This window comes from Orcinus orca, chromosome 7, assembly GCF_937001465.1.
Source record: "Orcinus orca chromosome 7, mOrcOrc1.1, whole genome shotgun sequence".
In the NCBI taxonomy this organism is placed as follows: Eukaryota; Metazoa; Chordata; class Mammalia; order Artiodactyla; family Delphinidae; genus Orcinus; species Orcinus orca.
The window spans coordinates 14,208,177-14,233,589 of record NC_064565.1 but is presented as its reverse complement, the minus strand read 5'-3'; the positions used below and the strand labels follow the sequence as shown (position 1 = coordinate 14,233,589).

Genomic DNA, 25,413 nt, shown 5'->3' with positions numbered 1-25,413 from the left:
CTCAGAATCCAAACCTGATGCACTTACCTAGGACAGGTCCTCATACCTGCTTTTTGCTCTCCTGGCTGTCATTTTGATTGTTACCCTTCCTCTGCTCATTTCCCTTTTTGGTTTGACACTTTTTGTTTGTTTTACCACCTTGAGGCCTCTCAGTAATCCTGCTTCTCCATTTGTTTTTACAGTCATCTCTTTTCTTTTATTGTATTTTTTAAAAATCTGTTATTGATTTACAATGTTGTGTTAATTTCTGTTGTACAGCAAAGTGATTCAGTCACACATATATATACATTCTTTTTTAATATTCTTTTCCATTATGGTTTATCACAGCATATTGAATATAGTTCCCTGTGCTATACAGTAGGACCTTGTTTACCCGTTCTCTATATAATAGCTTGCATCTGCTAATCCCAGACTTCCACTCCATCCCTCCCCCTATGGTCTTCTGCTTTCTGACTTTGACTAGATACCCTGTCCTCCACCTTCAAGGCCCACAGTGCTTCTGACTGCCATACCCTCAGCCACTGCACACTATTGGACAGACTCAAACCTAGTTTACAAGAGTTAAGAAGAAAAAATGATAGAGCTAGCAGTCAGGAAAAACTTCATGAAGGTGATGAAAGGGTAGGAACTTGCTGTGAGCTTTGAAGAAAAAGACACCTCTTAGAAAATTCCAAGTTCTTAGGAAGGCAGGACCAGCCAGATCGTGATATATGCACCAGCTCCAGGTGGGGGCATGCTATTACTCGGAAACTGTATTTTATTCTAGCCTAGCTCTTTGCAAAAGTTTTTCCTATCACTCTAAGTATTGTGTAGGTTTCACAAAATAAGCATATTTTTTCTGTGTCACTTATAGTGTTGAACACTTTATGGTCAGGAAATGTACATAGAGGAAGGCACTCTGTATTGAAGAGAATATGATCTCTGAAGACAGTGAGAATAAATCCCTGCGTTAACACATAATATCTATAGAATCTGAACAAAGTTACTTAATCTCTCCGTGCTGCAGTGTCTTCAACTACAATGTAGAAATCATCATACCTACATCACATATGTACCTTGACTCCTGGGATAATGTAGGCATTGAATCACTAAGAGCTACTAATATCATCATAATGATTTTTATTGTCCTACTTTACTCACCATTTCTCATTGTATATTCCCCGTGAAGACCATAGTCCTATGATTATGTCTATCCTGTTACATAAATGGCCTTCTACGAGTACAACCCTAAAGATTTTAGATCAGTGATTATTCATACTTCAGGGGGCTCACACCCTTTAAGCAGATAAAGAAAGCTATAAACACATCTTATTTTGCATAACATTTTGGAGGCATATAGACACTCCTGAAGTCTGTCCACGGGCAGCATGTCAAGAGCTTAGCTCCAGATAAGGAGAATCATAGATAAAATTAAACTTTTTCTCTGTCTTTATATGTTCCCAGTGGTCTTACATAAATGTCCCTTGTTGAATCACCAGGGCCCTGAATAAGTAGGGGACTGACACTGTATCTGTTCCTTGTGGGACAGTGGGGCTAGCTTCTTAGAAATGCTTCACCTTTGGTCACAGGATTTAGAAGACACCTCTATCTGTCAAGGTCCGTGTTGTCTGAAAGGAAAAATTTAGTAGCTAGTAGAAAGTGGTTAACTACTAAACTGGATAAAAGATGACAGTAAGGGGTCCAGAAATAACGAGTGTGAAAAATCACGTACTTCATCTAGGCTGAGAGGGTGGACAGAGAAAGAAGTGGGGGCCAGGAGAGCTCCCCCTGACCACCTCACAGGCTGAGATCCTGACCTTTCGTTACCAGGGTAGCCTGCAGCCTGCAGATGGCCAAGAAGTTTGTCAGAGAGAGCCACTTGTGGAAGCTGCCACCAGTGGGGGACGTGTGGGCTGGAGCTCACCTGTGCAGCACTGACTCACCATCCAGTAGGACAGGAATCCAGACAAGTGCCTGCTAAACGACATGGCCCTGTAATGGCTCTCTAGCACCGTCTACCAACCAAGCCTAGACATAAGAGAAATGCTTACAGGGTACAACTCCAGGGACACAAGCATGGCGGCTTTGCAGCTGAAACTTTGACGTGGATAACTGTCACCATCTCTCATCTCTTTCCCTCCTTTTAAGATCTAGGTTAAAAATGAGAGGCCCTACAACATATTTGAACTGCCGTAGTCAGTGTGTGCTTGTGTACTTGGTTCAATGTGTATGTGTGTGTGTATACGCATGTATGCCTCTGCACCTACACACACACACACACAATTTTCTTTTCTTTAGATACAAAAAGATAAACACTAAGTGCTTTTGAAATATTTTTGTCTTTTTTCTTTACAGTTTTGAGAAAGAGATAGGATCTTTACTTTGGGGGTAAAAACAAAGTACCCTTTAAACATACACACACACACACACACACACACACACACACACACACAAAAGCGTGCAACTAGGGACTTCCCTGATGGTCCAGTGGCCAAGACTCCACGCTCGCAATGCAAGGGGTCTGGGTTCGATCCCTGACCAGGGAACTAGATCCCATGTGCTGCAATTAAAGATCCCGCATGCCACAATGAAGATCTCGCATACCGCGACTAAGACCCAGGGCAGCCAAATAATAAATAAATAAATATTTTTTAAAAAGTGTGCAACTAGCCCAAATTTTGACAGAATGATAATTCTTGGTCCTCTCCAAAGAGACAATTTGTTGTGCTCATGACTGTTGCCCACAAAAAAATAAAATAAAAGGGAAAAATAAGAAAAAAGAGACAAAAAAAAGAAAAGAAAAGAAAATGAGAGGCCCTAGATGTCAGGAAGGAGTTGGGAAGACAAATAGGAGGGGCACGCACGTTCACGGTTTCTGACTCCACAGCCTAGGCTTAGACCATAATAGCCTGTCTCACAAGTGTATGAAGTACTGCAAAACCTCAAATACAGGTCCAGGCTCTTGTGAGCATTTATTTAACTTTGTCATTACATGTTTGCTAATAGAGAATACTGAAACCACAACTATTCTCTTTTATGGGTCCACACAATTTAAAAAGCACCTCTCATATTCAAAAAGTTTAGAACATTCTGTAGGTAGAATTGCACTTGAAGTACCCAAAAAATTTACCCCTCAGATGAGAATTTGCGATGCTCCCATTCTCACAAAAATGTCTCATATTTCACCTAAAGGTTTTCTTATGTTGTTTACTCTTCTCCTTTGAAATTGTTTTATTTCCCCACGTTTCTGTCTACATTTTCTCTAACATCTTAGTTCAGCGCATCACTCCACTCCTAAGTCAGCCCATGGGGTTATCCATTATCCCCCATGCTGACCACTTGTTATTCAGTTTTCTCCCTGATGCTGTAACAAGATCCAAAATTTGCCTTGCTTTTACCCAAGGAAACAAGTCTTCTGAAGAACATTCAGATTTGTCCTCATGGCATCAATACAATGCAGTAGCTAAACATCTTTCAAAAATAATGATAATTTAAAAATGCAAAATAAAAGATTGACTAAGACTTTATGAAAGCAACTCTGAGATCAAGAACAAGGCTAAAGGGACGCATGTAACATACAGAAGCCGCATGTGATGTGTCTGACAGAAATCTCGTGCCTGATAAGATTTGAGGGTGAAGATATGCCCTCAAAGCCACCATTTACTTCAGTGATACATGCCACATGGTAGAGGCTTATAAGCACACTACGTTTGTGTAATACAATGCAAGAACCACAGCGGAGGCTCTGAGGATGGATCATTCAATGCCAGCTTCCCAACGTGAATGCAAGATCAGGCAGCCCCAGAAGACGCCCTTAGTGTTCTAGGTAGGCTTTGTGTGAATGTGCTTCACTCCACGTGCATAGGCAAATATAATACTGCATCCTGGAACAACAGCAAAAACCTATCCTGCATTCTTCCAGGAAACTAAAAAGCATGTGGATTTTATCAGATTTTGAATTCAGTGTGATGACTGGCAAAAACCATTAAGACAGTTGAAGCATTTTTTGTGTATGTTTGTCTTTACCCATAAAATTAAGTGTTTACAACCTGGGTTTGTCAATTTATGGCATGTGTATTAAATTTCAGTGCTTTGTGACCCAGATATCCCTGCAGCCCTCATAGACTGTACAGGAAGTAGTGGGTCCCCAAGTTTCCTAAGAGTTGTGAGATAATTAGGTTTGACACTGCTCTGGGAAAGCACAGCCCTCTCACCAGTGTAACTAAATAACCAACATGTGAACCAGTAAGTATCTTGACAATAATGTTTAATTTTCATTTTTGGTTAAAAAATAATGTTGCAGATGCAAACTATTATATATAGAATGGATAAACAGCAAGGTCCTACTGTATAGCACAGGGAACTATATTCAATATCCTGTAATAAATGATAATGGAAAATAATATGAAAAAGAATTTTAAAAATGTTTACAGATTATAGGGAATTTGTAAAACACAGAAAAGTAGAAAGAAAAAAAATCACCTGACTTCTCATCAACAAAGGCAACCACCACTACTATGCCAACCAAGATTTTCCAGTCTTTTCTTTTAAGGAATATTCTTTTGTGTAACTTCTTTTCTTCCTTGTTATCCATATACTCTATAATAAAAACAATAACTTGTTGAGCATTTATTATGTGCCAGATTTTTCGTAGTTATCTATTTTAATTCTTGAAATAACCCTATGAAGTGGATTTTTTTGTGGTTTCATTTTACAAATGTGAAAAATATTAAAGCAACTTGCCCAAGATATATAATCAGTAAGTGATAGAATCTGATCTCTATCCCTGGTCTTTCTGATATCCAATCCATGCTCAACTGCTGTGATATGTTTTTTGCACATTTTATATCCCTCTTTCATTACTGAGTTTCTAAATTTTAACTAAAATAAACTTACATTTTGAAAATGGTGATCAACACATGTTGAATAAGTGCATGGATTTTTTATAAGAAGAAAAAGGAGTGATTTGAATTCCTATTGAGGAATTTAGCACACGACAGATGGTAGGTGCTTAATATCTGTTGGACGTTATGTTTTGATGATTATAACCAAGGTAAACTTTCAGGGTCTGATTATCAGTGAGGAAGAACATTTCTCTTTTCAACACTAGAGCATCTTCTGAAGAGAGGCTGATCCTCTCCATACCTAATGACCTTCACAGATAATTAAAAGATCCTAGTACCATCTCACTGTTAGCTGCCTAGAGATAGAAAATTAGAAGATGATCTTTGGGATGCCTCCCTCTGCTGATGGTTTCTATTTCCCTGGATCTGGCGGAAGTGGCATGGCCTGATTAGAAAGAGCACCACGTGAGTCAGAAGATGTAGCTTCCGCATCCAATTGGGTCACTAGGTAGCTGGGTAAATTTCACAATTAACTTATTCTCCCTGGTGCTGTCTACAACTGAGACACATCCTCTAGATAATCTCTAACATACCTTTCAACTCAAAGGCTTCATTAGAGCGAATTATTTAAAATCTCTCTATCACTGTCTTAGTTTGCAGTGGCTGCCATGACAAAATACTGCAGACTGGGTGGCATGGACTAAATAATAGAAATTCCTAAACAACAATTCTTAAACTGCTTAAACAACAGTTCAAGAGGCTAGAAATCCAAGATATCAAGGTGTTTTCAGGCTTGGTTTCTCCCGAGGCCTTTCTCCTTGGCTTGCAGGTGGCCATCTTTTGGCTGTGTCCTTACATGGTCTTTCCCCTATGGGTACACATAGCTGATGTCTCTCTGTGTGTCTAAATTTTTTCCTCTTATACAGGCACCAGTCAGATTGGCTTGGAGCCTACCTTAATGGCCTGATTTTAATTTAATTGTTTCTTTAATAACTCTATCCCCAAACACAGTGCCATTCTGAGGTACAGGGGTTAGGGCTTCAATATAGGAATTCTGGGGAAATGCAATTCAGCCCAAACCAATCACTTAAAATTTTATTATCTGGAGGCCACTTAAAGTGCTTGTCTGCTATTATGAAAACACCTCCACACCCTGCCATACAAAACAAAAACACAGGGCCTGCAGCCTCATGAAGTAGTTAGGGACCCTGACCCCTCTTACTCTGTGGCTTTCATCCTGAGGGTCCCAATAGGCTTCTGGAACTGAGGTATCATGGCTGCATACAAAGCTGCAGAAACGAGGAAGACAGGGAGATAAAAGGAACATCCCTGCCAGCTGGATCAGCTCCCACTCAATGCTCCCGCCATGACTGGCCTAATGGGCCAGACTTAGACACCTGGCCACACATACCTGCAGAAGCAAAGAAATGTAGTCACCTGGTTGAGCACATTATTGCCTCAAATAAATTGTAGACTTCTACTACACAGAAAGGCAGAGAATGGGGAGATTTTGAGCATATAACTAGAAATCTCTACCAAAATTTCTTTGAACAATATATGGGTGTCCTCATGTAAGACATGGTACAATTTCTATTTTAGTGTCCAGGTTGGAAAGCACAATTCAACCATCACCATTATAATGATGCTCTAGAGTTGTATTGTCCAATATGGTACCTGTGTGTGGCTAGGGGTACTTGAAATGTGGCTAGACCAGATTGAGATGTACTGTAATGACAATGATTTTAATATCAGGTTTAAATAATATTTGTATGTATTGACTTAAATAACCCAATATTCAAATTTAAATTAAGTTCATCTCTTTCATTTCACTTTTTTAATAAAGCACCAGAAAATTTTTAATTGCATATGTGGCTCCCATGATATTTCTGTTGGACAGTGTTGATCTAGTATATCTTCACCCCAAATAGAAGTATTCTAATGGCAGCCTTTTTTTGAAAAAATTACTTTTATTTGGAAAAAATTTTTAATGTTTATCTAGAGATTAACAGCAGTAATCAGAATTAGAAATTTTTTTTCCCATTTTATAAGTCATTATTAATGAAATTGAGAAGCTGACTTTTGTAATATACTCATTATTGAGCAGGAAATTTGCTTAGTTTTACAGGCCAGTTAGTGGTACTTGCCCTTCATGCACACTTGCTACTTTTCCAATCTGTACCCAAGAATCAAGAAGCCCTTATTATGTTTTCAGAGCTAAGAACATTTGTTCCTCCCTGAAGTAAATTTAATATAAAAAAGCACCATACACATTCACGTAGAGTGGAAAGATGTTTTGTGTGAGGGCTAAGTAAAGTTATTTGGAGAAGTAAGTTTACTCAAAAGGAAAATGTACATACACACACACACACACACACACACACACACACACACCACCACCACCACCACCACCTTCCTTATTATCGTAATGACTTGTTACCTATTTGAAAAGATACATGCACCTCAATAGCCAAGACAGGGAAACAATGTAAATGTCCATTGACAGATGAATGGATAAAGAAGATATGGTCTATCTATCTATCTTATATCTATATATACATATGCACACAACAGAACATTACTCAACAATAAAAAGAATGAAATAATACAATAATGCCATTTGCAGCTATATGGATGGACCTAGATATTATTATACTAAGTGAAGTAAGTCAGAAAGAAGAAGACAAATACCATATGATATCATTTATATGTGGAATCTAAAATATGATACAAATGAACTTATCTATGAAGGAGAAACAGACTCACAGACATAGAGAACAGACTTGTGGTTGTCGAGGGGGAGGGGAGGTGGGGGAGGGATGGATTGGGAGTTTGGGATTAGCAGATGCAAACTATTATATATAGAGTGGATAAACAAGGTCCTATGAGAATGATACTCAATATCCTGTAATAAACCAAAATGGAAAAGAAAAAAAAAAATGACTCGTTACCTTTGCCTCCTTGAGTGTAATAGGTGCAGGACAAAAACTTGCAGTAGCGGGGGCAAGCAGTTCTGAAATTATGCAGAAATAGAAACCATTTGAAAAATAATAGTCATTGGGTTTCATATCCAGCTGCTTCTAACCCTACTTGGATTAACTGCTGTTATTTCTTTCTCTCAATAATCCATGCAAATGCCCTTGATAGCAGTTCTAATCCTGAATAGGGTTGTCTTGAAAGCTTTCAAATAAAATAATATTTGAAAACTATATCTCTAAAATTTACATTACAAATTTGTACTTCATTTTAAGTACATTGGAAATAGAGAAAAATTTAACTATGTAAATCAAAATCAACATGATTCCATCACTCAGAGAGAGCCACTATTTAGCAAATTAATCTCCGTTCTGTAGTTACATATTTATATAGGTATATTTTGTCTGATTCATATGTGTAAATTTGTATTCTGTTCATTTCATTTGGTATTGTATTATAAGTGACTTTCATGTTTACCATAAACATTGTTATTAGTGGCAGCAAAATAGTGTGTCAAATGGGTATACCGTAATTTACTTAACTATTCCTTTAATTTTAGATCCAGGTTTGTATTATTATAAATAATGGTGCTTAGTGTATAAATCTCAGTCCAATTTCAGATTATTTCCTGAAAATAGATTTCTAGAAGTGAAAGTAAAGTGTCAAAAAGGATTATTCATATTCCTAAACTTCTTGATTCATATTTCCAAATAGCTTTGCACAATATTTAGAAACAGAAATGAGAGTGTTCAGAATAGAGTTATGACTTTATCTTGTGCCTGAAAACTAAGAGGTTATCAGTTGAACCACGGGTCTATTTTTCATTCCCTTCTGCTCCCCCATTCCCAAGGATTTCCTCTGGGTTTCACCTCTGGTTGAAAATCATCACTATTTGGCAAAGCCAGAAACTCAGGTGGGGATATTCACCTTTGACACATAGGACATAAGCACAAAACACAGGACCTGAAACAGAGACACACACAGGCAGAGAGGCAAAACTGGATCCACAGCCAAGGAGCTGAAGCAAGGAGGTAGCAGGCTTAGGATGGCAAAAGAGTCAAGGCAAGAGTCTATGAGGATGAAGGCTGTATGGGGCTCTAAGTGGGTCCCTGTTTACTGGTGCTGGCAGGCAGCCAGCTCTTGGGAGGTCAGAGGAGAGGGCCATGCGGGGGACCACCTGCCAGCCTGCCCATGCCCTTTGGCCATAAGTGGGGCATTCTTTCTGATACCAAGCAGGACCCTGTGAGGCACCTGAGCACAAAAGCCTTTCTGGGTCCCCTGCTTATTGATTACAGGAAATAGGTTTCATTCAGCCTCCATGACCCTCCTTGAGTTCCAAAGGGCAGGTTCAAACAGTTGCTAATCAGGGAAGAGAGGGGATGCAGAGACAAGGGAGGAGCAGGCAAGAAACAATAGTGCAGCCTTGGGGCAGGGTCCTGGTTCCCCCTTAAGGGATACACATAACAATATCTTTGAGCTGTTCTGCAGATACTAAAAACCCCCCGCCAGCTGGGAGAAATGAACTGTATGTTGCCCACAAGCATATAGACCCCAGACCAGTTGGAACCAGAAATTTGATGATGCCGACTCCCAATGACCTCACCACCAGCCAATCAGAAGAATATCCACGAGCTGACCATGCCCTGCTCCTTGAACCATTACTATAAAGCTCCTCACTACCCCCTTCAGGCTGGAACACACAGTTTTGAGGGCATTAGCCTGCTCTGGCCCCCTTGCCTGGCAGAGCAATAAAGCTATTCTTTTCTACTTCACCCAAAACTGTCTCTGAGATTTAATTCGGTGTCAGGGTACAGAGGCCAGATTTGGCTTCACTTCCAATATTAAAAATGCTTCTTTCTTGGGTGTCCCTTACATGAAACCACAAGGAACATGATCTTCATCCTTGAAGGCCTTCTTTGGCAGAAAGAAAACATTGCCTGTGTTTACTATTGCCATGCCCATCTTCCCAGTGCTGTTCTCTGTTTTCTTTCCTTCTGCTCCAATTCAGCTCCCATCCTCACTCCTTCCTATTTATCCTCCCAAGCTCAGATGAAAAGGGACTACATAAAGCCCTGCTACATGCTGACCCAGAAACATAGACTTACCTCTCAGTGCACCCTATCGCAGGTGTGATGACATGTCCTACGGCCTTCATTCTAATGCAATGCAAGCTCCAGGTGGGCAAGGCCTGAGCCTGCCTGTCTCCTGGGTTGTGTCCTTGTCACTGGGACAAAGCTTGGATCATTTGAGCAGCTTAATAAATACCTGTTGAACAAACAAACAAACAAAATGAAGGAATCTATCTTCCCCCAAATGTGGAAAAGAGCCTTCATTCGGTCACCTGCTCCCCTGAGTGTGTGAAATCACAAAGATAGCTTTAGCTCCCAGGGCTGCCTTCCCCTACATTTGCTGAGAGCATGCCAGTCAGTCCTGGTAGTTTTCAGACAAATCGAATTAGAAATGGTTGTACTCATTTGGAAAATCAAGAACTGGCTTTGAAATCTTTCCCCACATATTAGATTGAATCAAGATCGTTTCCCCCCAGCTCATAAATGCTTGATTGGCTTTGCTTGATGCCTTGTGATGGAAACACAGCCTTGCATTGCTAGCTCTATGTTTTACTCACCAGCGTGTTGTGATGTCTGGATTATGATTAAAAACAATAAAAACAAAACAAACACACACAATGAAAATGCTTGGTAAATAACAGCTCAGCACAGTAAAAGTTGGAAGTGCTTTAGGAAACACTAAAACCATCAAGGTAAGCAGAATTTCAAGCTAGGTCTGCCGTATTCCCTTGAGGTCTTAAAATTTGATTTTCTGGTACAGCAGGTCAGCCATACCTGACTTATCAACTCTTTTCAGGACCCCAGGAAGGGATGAGCTGGGACTTGGCTGTGACAACATTTGAGGAGTCCCAGTGAGAGCAGACTGGCACTTACCCTACACCTCCCTTGCTCACCCATGTATTCCTTGCTTTAGCTTCTACCTTAGTCCCCAGACTCAAATCAGACTCATACTACTTTTGGTCCAGGTCTATTCCTAGCCTACCTCCACCTGTGACCTCAGGTCTTTTTTAACAGACAAAGAATGGTCCACTCTTTATTTTATTTTATATATATTTTTAAATTTATTTTGTTGAAGTATAGTTGATTTCCAATGCTGTGTTAGTTTCTGGTGTACAGCAAAGTGACTCAGTTATACATGTATATAATAGTTTGCATCTGCTAATCCCAAACTCCCAGTCCATCCCTCCTCCAACTCCCTCCCCCTTGGCAACCACAGGTCTGTGAGTCTGTTTCTGTTTCGTAGATAAATTCATTCATGTCCGATTTTAGATTCCACATATAAGTGATATCATATGGTATTTGTCTTTCTCTTTCTGACTTACTTCACTTAGTGTGATAATCTCTAGGTCCACCCATGTCATTGCAAATGGCGCTGTTTCATAGAATGTCCACTCTTTAAATCCCTTTTATTTTTCTTTCTCTTTTTCTGTGTGGGCAGATGGAGAGTTCTCAGATGACAGACAGCTGGGTGCCCTGGGTGTCAGAGGACCGGGGTCTCAGATCTGGCAGCTCAATTTCTGGTTTGTGCCACCCTTCCTGCTAATGCCAATCTGCACTGCCACCCCACCCCACATCAGAGGTACAGTGAGGGGATGGGCTCTTCCCTTTTGGGGGAGTGAACTGCAACTGTGCTTGCATGTGCCTGGAGTCTGTAGGCTGCCAGGAGGCACAGGGCTCTGGGGCAGTTTTCCCCCACCCTCCTAGGGAGCCAATCAGACTGTCTGCCAAAGTCTAAGACCATAGCATCCCAAATGCATCAATTCCATGGCACATCCTGGTGGCCAGTAGGTCCTCAGGGCTTGGCTCCTCTCTTATCTCTGTCCTACTCTTCCCAGGGCACTCAAGCCCAGAGCAGGGTCTTACTGCTCAGCTGGTGAGCAGTGTTTGCTGGGTGAAATAAAGTACCAGAAGAAGAGAGTCAGGAAGTGTTGGCAAATGACCTGATTGAGAATGAGTTAGAGGCCAATGACATTGCCTTCTCCTCACATGCGTTTTATCTATAACTTCTATATTTTCAGATTATAATTTAAAGCAGAGCAGAGGATAACTTTCTGGTGCCTTCTGCAAAAGACCTAACTGGCTTGAATCACTATCCCAGGCAGTAGTAGGTGTCTTTGTAGTGAAGTGAGTCCAGAAGGAACGCACTTGCCAAACCAAAATAACTAGACAAAGATGGCACGCCTCTTCTCTGGTCAAAGTTTGACTGCGGGAAAATGCCCACCAATGAGAAATACCTATTAGCAATTCATCAGTGATTGGCCCCTTTATCTATAACCTATGGTCTATGCAGCCGATACAAGATCAGCAAGTAAGTAACAATTTTGAAAGAGAGTGGATTCTTGCCATAGAGATAAGGCAAAAGCAAAGCCCAGGTAGAAATTTAGGCACAGTTAGCTTTTGCTGTTAAGGTCTAAAATTTGCCATGTACATCCATGGCCTCAACTGAAATAAGCAAAGGATTATGTTCAATCCTAAAGCTGTGAAATAGGCACTAATTCAGTCATTTTTAAAATGTCTTTCTTCTCAGTCTTGTTTTAGCCTAGTCAATTTTGGCATTTTTGTCTTTACACTATCTGAGACCTGGCTAAAATACCAGGTGTCCAATGAACAAGTGGTGATAGATTCCATGTTTAGGAATCTTTGACAAACACAGAGATCATTAGATCACTGTGTAATACATTTCTGTCTGTTCCATCTACCATATACCCACATTTAGACCATGATGATGTTTCCCCCATTGTAAGCAGAACAGCATCTTCTAAAGTTGGTCCCTCATACATGTGATAAACCCTGTCTGTGACAGTTTATCTGATCCATTCCGTAGTCACATAACACAGACTTAAGTGGTACTAAGTTCTCTCTGATCCTCCTTACCCATGAGGCACTAAGAGACCACAGTAATTATGCTATTACTCTAAGAGCTTCGTTTGGATGAGTTCCCCCACCATGGAGGAAAGATTTTAGTTGGATGCCTTTTACTGGATTTCAGTCAGCATTTGACAAACTTCTGATATGGTGGCAGAAAGACCTGGATACATTTGGAAGGAGGCTGCAGCTGAGAACCTGTGTTTTCTCTCATTGTTTTCCTCTGATTTTCTTTGCACTGCCCTTGGACCAGCACCCAGCTACATGGCTTACATATAATTTCTCCCGTTTTATTATCTCCAAGAAAGTTTCAACCACCTTAATTCCTGATACATTTCCGCATTAACCTAGCATTCTCTTTGTATTTTAGGATGCTGTTTCTTGAGAGGTGGGCAGGAGGAGGAATAGTCAATCAGGTAGCTGTTATACCCTGGTAAACATGTTTTTTATTTTTTAAATTGGGCTTCCCTTTTAAAAATATGGACCAGTATCATCTTCTGCTTACTTGCTTTAAATATATATATTATAATTATCTATGGAGACTCTTGCTGTATTCCCTGAAGTTAGAAAGGAACTGGTAGGGAAAAGTCTTAGGTTTCCTTTCTTATGCTTTGAAGCATTATTTTAAAAACGTCTTAAAAAGCAAGTACTTGGTTACACTTCTCACTCCAACATTGGAAATGATTCTGTTGATGCCTATCCCCCCTCCTAAGAGAAGATAGATGACAAGAATATGGGTTTTCAGTCTCAGATGCCCAAAGAATGAGCGCCCTTGTGGGAATCTGTGAACCACCCAGTCCACCAGCCTCGGGTTACAAAAGAGGAAACTAAGATTCTTGAGGTCACTGGCCTCAGGTCACCCGAAAAAGTGGCAGATCAGGAAAAAGAAAAACGAGGCAAGAACAGTGCTAGACACAATGCCCATGTTCTCATTTGATCCTACATCAACACTCTACCATTATTCTCGCAGCTATAGTAGCAAAAATTAAGGAATCAGAGAGACCATATGGTTTTCCTGGTAAATATTCATGATAAGAATCTGATTCTGCCTAAATTGAACAATTTCACTTTCCTCTCAGAATTCAAAGCCAGATGCTCTCTACCCAACTACAGATGAATTTTTATGAAAAGCCTATGCAAGTAGTAAAGAGTAGCTAATTATTACGAGGCAGTCAAAGCGATAATGATAAGTGTATGGTAACACTTGTATGAATATGTGAATAAATGGTCTAGGGACACAAACCATTGGGACCTGGTGAAGAAGGCAGCCACCTCGGGGTTGGGGAGGGTCTGAAAAGGCCCCAGGAATGGGCCAGGAGGAAGGAGGGAGGGGGTGTGAGGGTGGGTGCAGAGGCCCGAAGAGGTCACTCCTGGTGGAGGGAGAAAGGCAGGAAGTATATTGAGCGGACTGGTTGCCATAGTAACCACACACATGGATTGGATGAATGAGCTTAAGAACTTGCATTTGCTGTCAGTGTCTTCATACAGGAGTGGGAGGGGCCACCAATCAAGGCAGGTGATGGTCAACCCACAGTGCAGGGCCATCCCTGGTCTGTGCTATTTGAGGTCCCTAGGCAAGCAGAGGAGAGTGGAAGCCCCTCAACCCTGCACAGCACCTACTATCAATTTTACCTGCAGACTATCTGTTTGCTGTTCTCCCTCACCATTCTAGACAGAGCCCTCCACAAACCCTTAAGTGCCCGAAGTATGGCCCTTGAGCATCCTTTCTTGCACACAGTGCATACTCTATTCCATACCTACAGCCCCCTGAGGGATGCATCTCAAGCACAATATGATCCTACTGCCTAATCTATACATCAGTTCTCTCTTCACCCCTTTCCATTCTGTTTTGTCCATAGGATCAAGTTCTAGTACCTCGACATGGTCTAAAGTCTTAATGATTGCATCCCTTCCTGCCCTTCCCACTGGATCTTGCCTGCTGTTGTGCTGGCTTCTGAACTGCCGTCAGCTGACCTTCTGGCAGGTCCTTGTATATACCGCCCACCTTCCTGTCTCTGACCTTAGAAACTGCATTCCCTCTCTCCTCGGATAAAACTTCTGCTCACTTTCCAATTAGTTACAACTTCTCTCCTGTAAAATCTCAATTCCAATGTCACTTCCCTAAGGAAGGCTTTTGTAACCCTCCAGATTAGAAGAGGCTTCCTTTGTGTGAGACCTCATGTACTGTTTCTTCATAGCAATTAATAGTGTGGAGGTTTTTCTCTGCCCTCCAAAGGGAGGGCCTGCTTGGGGAGGATGAATCAATGAAAAAGGCTTGCCTCCTCCCACTGACTTCTTGTGTTTTAAGGTCCTGACCATTCTTAGGAGTCCATCAAGCTTCATGAATCAGATAGGGGACAGTACAGCTCTTGTTGTTAATGGTAGAAAACAAAGTGTTTTTCCATAGAAATGGACAGTCTCTCTAAGACGGTCTATGAACAGATCTTAGAGTTTCAGCGTTCTGTGCTCCATCCATAGAAATCAAAGTCTTTTGTCTGAGAAAAGAGGTGGGACGGGAACTTCTGTGTTTTGAAGGTTGCAAAGGAAAGGCCATGGTGGACCCCAGAGAAGGAAAGTGGACATGGTTTGGGGGACCCCGAGGGACAGATGGGCCCGTCACTTCTGTATACCTTATCTTTTGGAAAAGAATGAGCATGTATGAGCATGAAAGCATTGGGCACTAAGAACTGCCATTTGGGGGACAAAGAGAGGCCCCCACTTATAGGTACCACTGACCTGTGGCTCAGTGGAGCCATTGTCCCATGGAGGGTCACCATCCAACCGGGGCCTGGTGGTGGTGTCAGGTGAGGCACATCAGACACCAAGGATTTAGACTGTTAAGTGTAGAGTGACTTCCTTTTGGGACAGTGAAAGACCCTGTAGATCTTGTAATATATTCAGGGAAAGAGAGACCATGGCAGCGATACTGACTTTCTTGCAGTCTCATCTATAGGATCAGGACTGGCTGATTTACCTTGAAGATTTGACCACCATAGTGCATCCCTGTGTCATGGGATACTTTGCATCAGTTACAGTCAAAAATGTACATTTAATGACTATAGACTGAAAAGGAACAGGATCCCATTTACGTGTATAACTTATAAAGCCCTGTGCTTAGCGCATTGTTTTACAATGTTGGAGAAATCTTGAATGCATGTTGAAACCCCTACTGAATTAAATCTATAGTAGAATGGAGAGTCTGAGGCATGGAGTGTCCTTCTTCACGGGGATGGGATGAAAGTTGAATTAATGGATTAAGCTGGTATATAGGGTAGAATACAGTCTGTTGACTTTTTGCTGCTCTCTGTTTTGACACCTTTCTCAAGTACATTGTCTTCTCTCTCTTTTTTTAACAATTTTGTCATCTTTAAAATTGAAGTATAGTTGATTTACAATGTTGTGCTAGTTTCAGGTGTACAGACACACGCACACACATACATATATATATTTCAGATTCTTTTCCCTTATAGGTTATTACAAGATAGTGAGTATAGTTCCCTGTGTTATACAGTAAATCCTTATTGATTATCTATTTTATATATAGTAGTGTGTATATGTTAATCCCAAACTCCTAATTTATCCTTCTCCCACCCTTTCCTCTTTGATAACTGTAAGTTTGTGTTCTATGTCTGTGGGTTTACTTCTGTTTTGTAAATAAGTTCATTTGTATCTTTTATTTTAGATTCCACAAATAAGTGGTATCATATGGTATTTGTCTTTCTCTGACTTACTTCACTTAGTGTGATAATCTCTAGGTCCATCCATGTTGCTGCAAATGGCATTATTTCATTCATTTTAAGGCTTGAGTAATATTGTCTTCTTGCATGCTCTTTCTAAGTCATTGCTGGGGACTCCCTCAAATGCTGTCTTGAGAAGGATTCTGGAGTCACAAATGGCATTATTGAAAATGATTCAATAGTCCGTGTTGATTTCAAAAGTACTACTTTTTCATTTAGCTAATTTCTTCTTTCTCTCCATTGTGGTGAATGGGGCTGAGTATCAGTGCCTCTTGACACTTTGGCATTTCTGCCAGCAACCAGCACAGCTGAGATGGATGTGGAACGGGGCAGGGGGTGCTGCACAGCAGTGTGACAAACAGCTCAGCCCGGAACACTCACATTTGTCAGGAGAGTTGGGTCAGATTGGGTGTAAACGGCATTTCCCATCTACTCCCATCTCTCTCTCGTACTTGCCCTTGGACCTACCATTGGAGAACAGAGCAGGGAAGTGCTCTAAAAACAGAGAAGTTTTGGACAGCTCAGGCAGCTGCATGGACACAAGGGCAACAGAGGACAGCATGAGGGAAATGTGGGAGACGGAGTGGAGAGCACGGCCTGCAGTGATGTGGAGACACCGTCCAAAGACAATGCATTTCCAAGTCCACCTGCTCCCTGTTGAACAAAGCATTGATCCCCACACCTGGCCTTACCTTAACCAGTGAGGATCCCTGAAGCATTTATTTGAAGTTCTTGCCACCAGGATCTTGCTGGGGACCTGGAGTGTCCCCTGAGTGCCTCTCAAGGGCTTCTGGGTTCCCTGGCCTATTTCAAAGTTACTGGGGCCCATTAGACTTTCAGTGGAATGCAGGGGACAATCTCAGTTCCTCTAGACCCCCACTTTCCTGAGGACCACCCTCCATGATTGTCTCTCCAGAGAACACTCACAAAATGGCTTGAGTCGAGCTAAATATTGGACTTTTTTAAGGGTTTTTTAAAATTGAAAAATAGCTGATTTACCATGTTGTGTTAGTTTCTGGTATACAGCAAAGTGATTCAGTTATACATATATATATTATTTTTCATATTCTTTTCATATGGTTTTTTACAGGATATTGAATATAGTTCCCTATGCTCTACAGTAGGACTTTGTTGCTTATCCATTCTAGTTTGCATCTGCTAACCCCAAACTCCCAATCCATCCCTCCCCTGCACCCCCTCCCCCTTGGCACCCACAAGTCTGTTCTCTGTGTCTGTGAGTCTGATACACTGGATTTTAAATCAAGCAGGAAGGGGTGTTTTACAAAGTCCTGGGCTTCTACCTTCAGCCTTGTCACCTTTCCCCCTTCTACACAGCCTCAAACTTTGGGTACAGCTTTGCTGTGGCAAATTGTTACCAGAGGAGGTGACACTGACCTCAGGAAAAGTAAAGGGCAAGAAGAGTTACTGCTACTCCCAAGTTCCCTGTGGGAGCATTTGTGATTTTACTTTGTTTAAAAGACAGCCTTGCCTCAGTTAATCTGCCATAAGTGGGGATATTTCATCTTGAAAGGATATCAACCAGAAATCCAAAAATGCAGATTAAGGGGCAGTGGGGCATGGAGGAGAGAGAGCCAGGTGCTTGCTCTGGGCTGGGGGCAGGTGGTGGCGGAGAAGGAGGAGCAGAAGACCAGCAGGATGCAGTGGCGGCGTCCTCGCTGGGGTGATGGTGCAGGTGCAGGTGCTTGTGCAGAGCTGCCTGGCTGAGCGGTGCCTGGTGCGGGGTCTGCAGCACTGCCGATTCTCTCCCGGGGGCAGGGGGCGGGTGGGAAATTGCTGAGCAGGTTGATGAGTGGCAGCAGCAAGAGCCTGGAGCACGAGTAAAGCTGCACCATGCACCTGCTGGATGACAGTGAGTACACCTGCACCATCCAGGGAGATCCAGGATGGCAGAAGAGTAGGTAGACGTGGAGTTCATCTCTCTCCATGGGTGCATCAGGAATACATCTATAGATGCGACAATTCTCGCAGAACACCAGCTGGAAACTAGCAGAAGACCTTGGACACTGGAAAGGACTATAAAGATCCTTGCATAACTGAGATGAGCGACTTGCAGAGTCTTGGCCCCTCGACCAGAAGTCGGGCCTGAGGCTCTGGAGTGGGAGCACCAAGTCCGGGATGCTGGGCCACTAGAGAATTCCCAGCCCCAAGGAAGGTTAATCACCGAGAACCCTCACGGAGGCCTCTATCTGAATCCAAGACCCAGCTCCACCCAATTGCCAGCAGCTCCCAGTGTTGGACCCCTCACACCAAACAAGAAACAAGACAGGACACAAACCCACCCATCAGCACACAGACTACCTAAAGTCATACTAAGCTCACAGACACCCCAAAACACAGCACTTGACAAGGCCCTGCTCTTCAGAGGGAAAAGACTCAGCTCCACCCACCAGAATGCAGATACCATTCCCTCCCATCAGGAAGCCTACACAAGACACTGGACCAACCCCACCACCAGGGGCAGAGAACAGAAGCAAGAGGAACTATGACCCTGCAGCCTAGGGAAAGGAGGCCTCAAATACTGTAAATTAGACAAAATGAGAAGACAGAAAAATATCCTACAGGCAAAGGAGCAAGATAAAAACCCACAAGACCAAACAAATGAAGAGGAAACAGGCAAACTACCTAAAAATTCAGAGTGGTGATAGTAAAGATTATCCAAAATCTTGGAAATAGAATAGAGAAAATACAAGAAATATTTCACAAGGACCTAGAAGAACTAAAGAGCAAACAAACAGTGAGGAACAGCACAATAACTGAAATTAAAAATACTCTAGAAGAATCAATAGCAGAATAACTGAGGCAGAAGAACAGTAAGTGAGCTGGAAGATAGAATGGTAGAAATAACTGACGCATAGCAGGATAAAGAAAAAAGAGTGAAAAGAATGTAGGACAGTCTCAGAGACCCCTGGGACAACATTAAGCACACCAACATTCGAATCATAGGCTTCCAGAAGAAGAAGAAAAAAAGAAAGGGTCTGAGAAAATATTTGAAGGGATTATAGTTGAAAACTTATGCAACATGGGACAAGAAATAGTCAATCAAGTCCAGGAAGTGCAGAGAGTCCCATACAGGATAAATCCAAGAAGAAACATGCCGAGGCACGTATTAATCAAACTAACAAAAATTAAACACAAAGAAAAAATATTAAAAGCAGCAAGGGAAAAGCAACAAATAACATACAAGGGAATCCCCATAAGGTTAACAGCTGATCTTTCAGCAGAAACTCTACAGGCCAGAAGGGAGTGGTAAGATATATTTAAAGTGAAGAAAGGGAAAAACCTACAACCAAGATTACTCTACCCAGTAAGGATCTCATTGAGATTCAACAGAGAAATCAAAAGCTTTACAGACAAGCAAAAGTTAATAGAATTCAGCACCATCAAACCAGCTTTACAGCAAATGCTAAGGGAACTTCTCTAGGCAGGAAACACAAGAGAAGGAAAAGACTTACAAAAACAAACCCAAAACAATCAAGAAAATTGTAATAGGAACATACATATCATTAATTACCTTAAATGTAAATGGATTAAATGCCCCAACCAAAAGACACAGACTGGCTAAATGGGTACAAAAAGAAGACCTGTATATATGCTGTCTACAAGAGACCCACTTCAGACCTAAGGACACATACAGACTGAAAGTGACAGGATGGAAAAAGATATTCTTTGCAAATGGAAATCAAAAGAAAGCTGGAGTAGCAATACTCATATCAGAAAAAACAGCCTTTAAAATAAAGACTATTACAAGATACAAGGAAAGACACTCTATAATGATCAAGGGATCAATCCAAGAAGAAGATGTAACAATTGTAAATATCTATGCACCCAACATAGGGGCACCTCAATACATAAGGCGAATGCTAACAGCCACAAAAGGGGAAATCAACAGTAACACAATAATAGTAGGTGAATTTAACACCCCACTTACACCAATGGACAGATCATCCAAACAGAATATAAATAAGGAAACACAAGCTTTAAATGACACATTAGACCAGATGGACTTAATTGATATTTATAAGACATTCAATCCAAAAACAATAGAATACACTTTCTTCTCGAGTGCACACAGAACATTCTCCAGGATAGATCACATCTTGTGTCACAAATCAAGCCTCAGTAAATTTAAGAAAATTGAAATCATATCAATCTTCTTTTCCAACCACAACAGTATGAGACTAGATATCAATTTAAAAAAGCAGATTAAAACAGCAATGGGATATCAAAAGCAAGCTGGTAGATGTTTTTTTTTAACAGTGGTACCCAGTTCAGAGGAGGAAGTCCTCAGAGATGGCTGCCAAAAGCCTCCATGTCAGACAAACATAGGTTTGTCCCCCATTGTCACTGCTAAGGAGGACTCTGGCTTTTGTTGAATCACCTAGCTTCTCCAAACCCAATCTGTGCATTTTTTAAATGAACGCAGTGTCATTGTGTAGAATACATGAGATATGCACGTTAGCACTTAGCCTAATGCCAAATGCAGTATAAACTGTGGGCAATTTCTTGATGGATATCAAGGGCCTTACCCTTTGACACATTAATTAACTTCTGGGGATCTAGCCTAAAGAGAAGAACACATCTAAACAACTACAAAAAATGATCAATGCAAGAATATGCTCATAGCGGTGTGCTTGATGAGTGCATCATTAGAAATGTACTATTGGGAGAAGTTTGTTTGGAAACTGCTATTTGTTTTCAGAAATGCAGGACTATCACTAACAAATATATTTGGGACCTAAGGATGTTTTTTTCAGGATTATGAGGCTGTACAACCTGAAGGATTAATCTGTTCTAGGACTAGGAGCTGTCCTAGGTATCTAACCCCACTACCTGGCCACTTTACTGCAAAGTTGAATTCAGGCAGCCAGGCAAGCCAGGGCATTCCTCTTTCAGAAATCCCTGTCTTTTTTTTTTTTTTTTTGCAGAAGTGGCACTGGCTATGGAAATAGGTGGAGCTTAGCCTCTTTCATTGGGATTGAGAGATTTACAGGGAACATGGTGTGTCTATGAATAGAACAGACTGTGTTTGCCAAGGGGGAAGGGGAGTGGAGAGGGATGAATTGGTAGTTTGGGATTAGCAGATGCAAACTAGTACATATAGACTGCATGAACAACAAGGACCTACTGTATAGCACAGGGAACTATATTCACTATCCTGTAGTAAAATATAATGGAAAGGAACATGAAAAAGAATGAATATATATATATATATATATATATATATATATATATATGACTGAGTCACTTTGCTATACAGTAGAAATTAACACAACATTGTAAATCAATTATAATTCAATAAAATAAGTTAAAAAAAGATGTGTCTATGACTATTTAGAGGAAAATACTGTATTACACTTACCTGAATAAGCTCACTGCATTGTTGTAGAGGTTGGCTATAAAAATTACAAATGGCTTTCATATTGTAACACCTATTCATAATCTAGACGGTATTCCAGGCTTTCTCCTATTCATCTAGTAAAAGTGACTCCAGCGCATGGCTCAGCTGGGCACATATATACATTTGTCTATTTTCCTGTAACTTCCTCAAGTAAACTCGGACCCATTTTCCCTTACTTATGCAAAGGATAATCTTCTTCCACTTCTTCCTGCTTCTAGTCTACACACACTTAATACGCCCCACTTCTGGTCCTCTCATGCATCCCCCCCTCGACTCCCCAATGTTACTAAAAATACTCTTAATACATTAAAAATCTGGCCAATGTAACTTTACTGCTTCTAACTTTGAATGATAATTTTGGCAAGCATAAACTCACCTGCTTTATGGTCCTTGGTCCTCTCTGTCCCACTGCAAGTTCAGAAATGACTCATTCCCCAGGGATGCCATTTTGCTAATTTTTCCAAGCCTTTGCAAACACCATGCCATCTGCTGAGAAGGCTGACCAGGCACTCACTCTTGTCTTTCCCCACTTCCTTCCAGGAAAGCATCGCCTCCCTTGTGAAACCTTTGCTTCTTTAGCTATTTCTTCTACCAGGCTGCCCTGGGGACATTCCATATTGTAACAAAGTTTTCTCATACGTATCTCTTTGAAAGGTATCCCAGTGCTTGGCACTTAGTTGACTTGCAGTACAGCATTATTCAATGAATGAATGTAATTAGTTTTATCTCTGGATCCCTAGAAACTTCTGATGCTTCCCATGCCCCCACCCACCTGGGTCTTGGATGACCCTCTTTGCAGATAGCACCATGATGCAGAAAAAAGAATGGAAAACAATCTTGTGGGTGTGTCTGAACAAAGCTGACATATTTTTCCCTTTAAGATCTTGCTGCTGTATGTAAAATGATCCTGAAATTAAGGTCAGCTCCAGGTGGTTGTTTATATCAGCTGTCAGATTGCAGAATAAAAAATGACTTTTATATATTTGATTTTTATTGTTTTCCAGGGCAATGTCACATTTTCCTGCTCTGAACCACAAATTGTTCCCATCACATTTGTCAACTCGAGCAGCAGTTATTTGCTGCTGCCCGGCACCCCCCAAATCGATGGGCTCTCGGTGAGTTTCCAGTTTCGAACGTGGAACAAGGATGGTCTGCTTCTGTCCACGATGCTCTCTGAGGGCTCAGGGACCCTGCTGCTGAGCCTGGAGGATGGAACCCTGAGACTCGTGATTCAGAAAATGACAGAACGTGCAGTTGAAATCCTCACAGGTACTGTCCACTGACAACTTCTATGTCGTTTCTTGTTCAGCCAAGTCGATACATGTTTGAGAATCTGACCAAAACATACAGGCTCCAGCTCCCAGGGGTGTGAGATGACCAGTCTTCACAAATTTACTCTAAGTCTGAAGAACCAACATTTGTTTCCGTTTTTTCTTCTTTTATAAATTTTGTATTGGAGTATAGTTGATTTACAGTGTCGTGTTAGTTTCAGGTGTACAGCAAAGTGATTCAGTTATACATAGACATGTATCTATTCTTTTTCAGATTCTTTTCCCATCTAGGTGATTACAGAGTATTGCATATACTTCTCTGTGCTATACAGTAGGTACTTGTTGTTTATCTATTTTATATATAGCCGTGTGTATCTGTTAATCCCAACCTCCTAATTTATTCCTCCCCTCATCTTTCCCCTTTGGTAACCATAAGTTTGTTTTCCAAGTCTGTGAGTCTGTTTCTGTTTTGTAAATAAGTTCATTTGTATCATTGTTTTTAGTTCAATATATAAGTGATATCATATGATATTTTTCTTCCTCTGTCTGACTTACTTCACTTAATATGATAAACTCTAGGTCTAATCATGTTGCTGCAAATGGCAATGTTTCATTCTTTTTTATGGTTGAGTAATATTTCACTATATATATATATATATATATATATACACCACATCTTCTTTATCCATTCATCTGTCAGTGGGCATTTAGGTGGCTTCCATGTCTTAAACAGTGCTGCAATGAACATTGGGGTGCATTTATCTTTTCGAATTACAGTTTTCTGTGGATATACGCCCAGGAGTGGGACTGCTAGATCATACAGTAACTCTATTTTTAGTTTTTTAAGGAACCTGCATACTGTTCTCCATAGCGGCTGCACCAATTTACATTCCCACCAACAGTGCAAGAGGGTTCCCTTTTCTCCACACCCTCCCCAGCATTTATTTGTAGACTTTTTGATCATGACCATTCTGACCAGTGTGAGGTGATACCTTATGGTAGTTTTGATTTGCATTTCTCTAATAATTAGTGATGTTGAGCATCTTTTCATAAAAGTTTTAAAAATGGTTCTCAAAAAGCTGAAGATTGGAAAGTACTTTCTTTTATAGCAATAGAGTATAGGTCCTAATGTATAGCAACATGGAATAGATGTATGAATAACATCCTGACTCTTCTATCTGCCATTCCTTCAACATGGAGCCATGGAATTTTCTCCCTCCTTCTCTACTTGTTATCTTACTGATGTCCCCTGTCCTTCTGGAAGCAATGTGTTCACTTAGTGACAAGTACTTACCGAGGTCAGACCACCTGCATGCATTGGATTGGGGGCTAAGGCAGGCTGCTAAGTCAACAAATCCTGAGAAGCCTTCCTGGCTCTACAGCCTGAATCAAACCACCTCCTCTGTGCATCCTGGGCCAATATCCATCCTGGATTATAGGACACTGAATCATTTATTTAATTTAAATGTCTTTCTTCCCCCACTGGACTCTGAGTTTTGTTATGCAATTAAATTAGAGGAAATTGAGTTAAGTAAAGGGTGTGACTTAATAGTCAAGATCAGGTCAGGCTATGGGAAAGCCTCTGATGTCAATGGGTGAACAAAAAAGCCCATTGAACCTGTTACCGAACCAAACTTGGGTCCGCTCACCCATGTACAGTAAAGCCAATCTACTGACACCGAATTGTGGTGAAGGAAAGTATAGATTTTATTGCAGGGCACCAAGCAAGGAGAAGGGGCAGCTCATGCTCAAAAGACCTGAACTCCCCAATAGCTTTCAGGTAAGGGGTTTTAAAGGCAGTGTGAGGGAGGGAGCTGCAGGGTGTATGATCAGCTTGTGCACAGTTCTCAGATTGGTTGGCATCAAGGTGAAGTTTCCAGCATCATCAATCGTCTGGTTTCAACCAGTCTAGGGTCTATGTTGTTGTGGTCAGCAATTTTCATCTGGGGGGTGGTCAGCTTCCTGTAAAAAAAAAAGCAAACCTTTGGAATATGTGTCAGGCCTTTATCTTTATCTTTCAGGGAACTGGGAATTTGGTGATTCTGCCATGTGGCTGATTTATAGTCTAAATTGTTACCAGTTTCCCAGCCCAACAGCTATTCTTTATTTTTACATCTTCACATTCCTAATCATTAACTACTTTTTTTTCCTAATCATTAACTCTTGAGCAGCCTTTTGAGACTCAGTGTAGGCGTGGGAGACTAAAGCAAAAGCCTATTACTTCAAAGGAAGGGACACAGGGTCTTGTATACAGTT

The 25,413-nt window shown here is 41.1% G+C and overlaps 1 protein-coding gene across 1 annotated transcript in view; it reads left to right on the top strand.

Moving 5' to 3' along the window:
• Window positions 1–25,413, top strand: part of CNTNAP5 (contactin associated protein family member 5) — a 903,219-nt gene that overhangs the window by 484,071 nt on the left and 393,735 nt on the right. Inside the window, exon 8 of the mRNA XM_033400123.2 lies at window positions 22,891–23,155. Within this exon, the coding sequence (XP_033256014.1) occupies window positions 22,891–23,155 (265 nt within the window). The remainder of the gene's footprint in view (window positions 1–22,890; window positions 23,156–25,413) is intronic.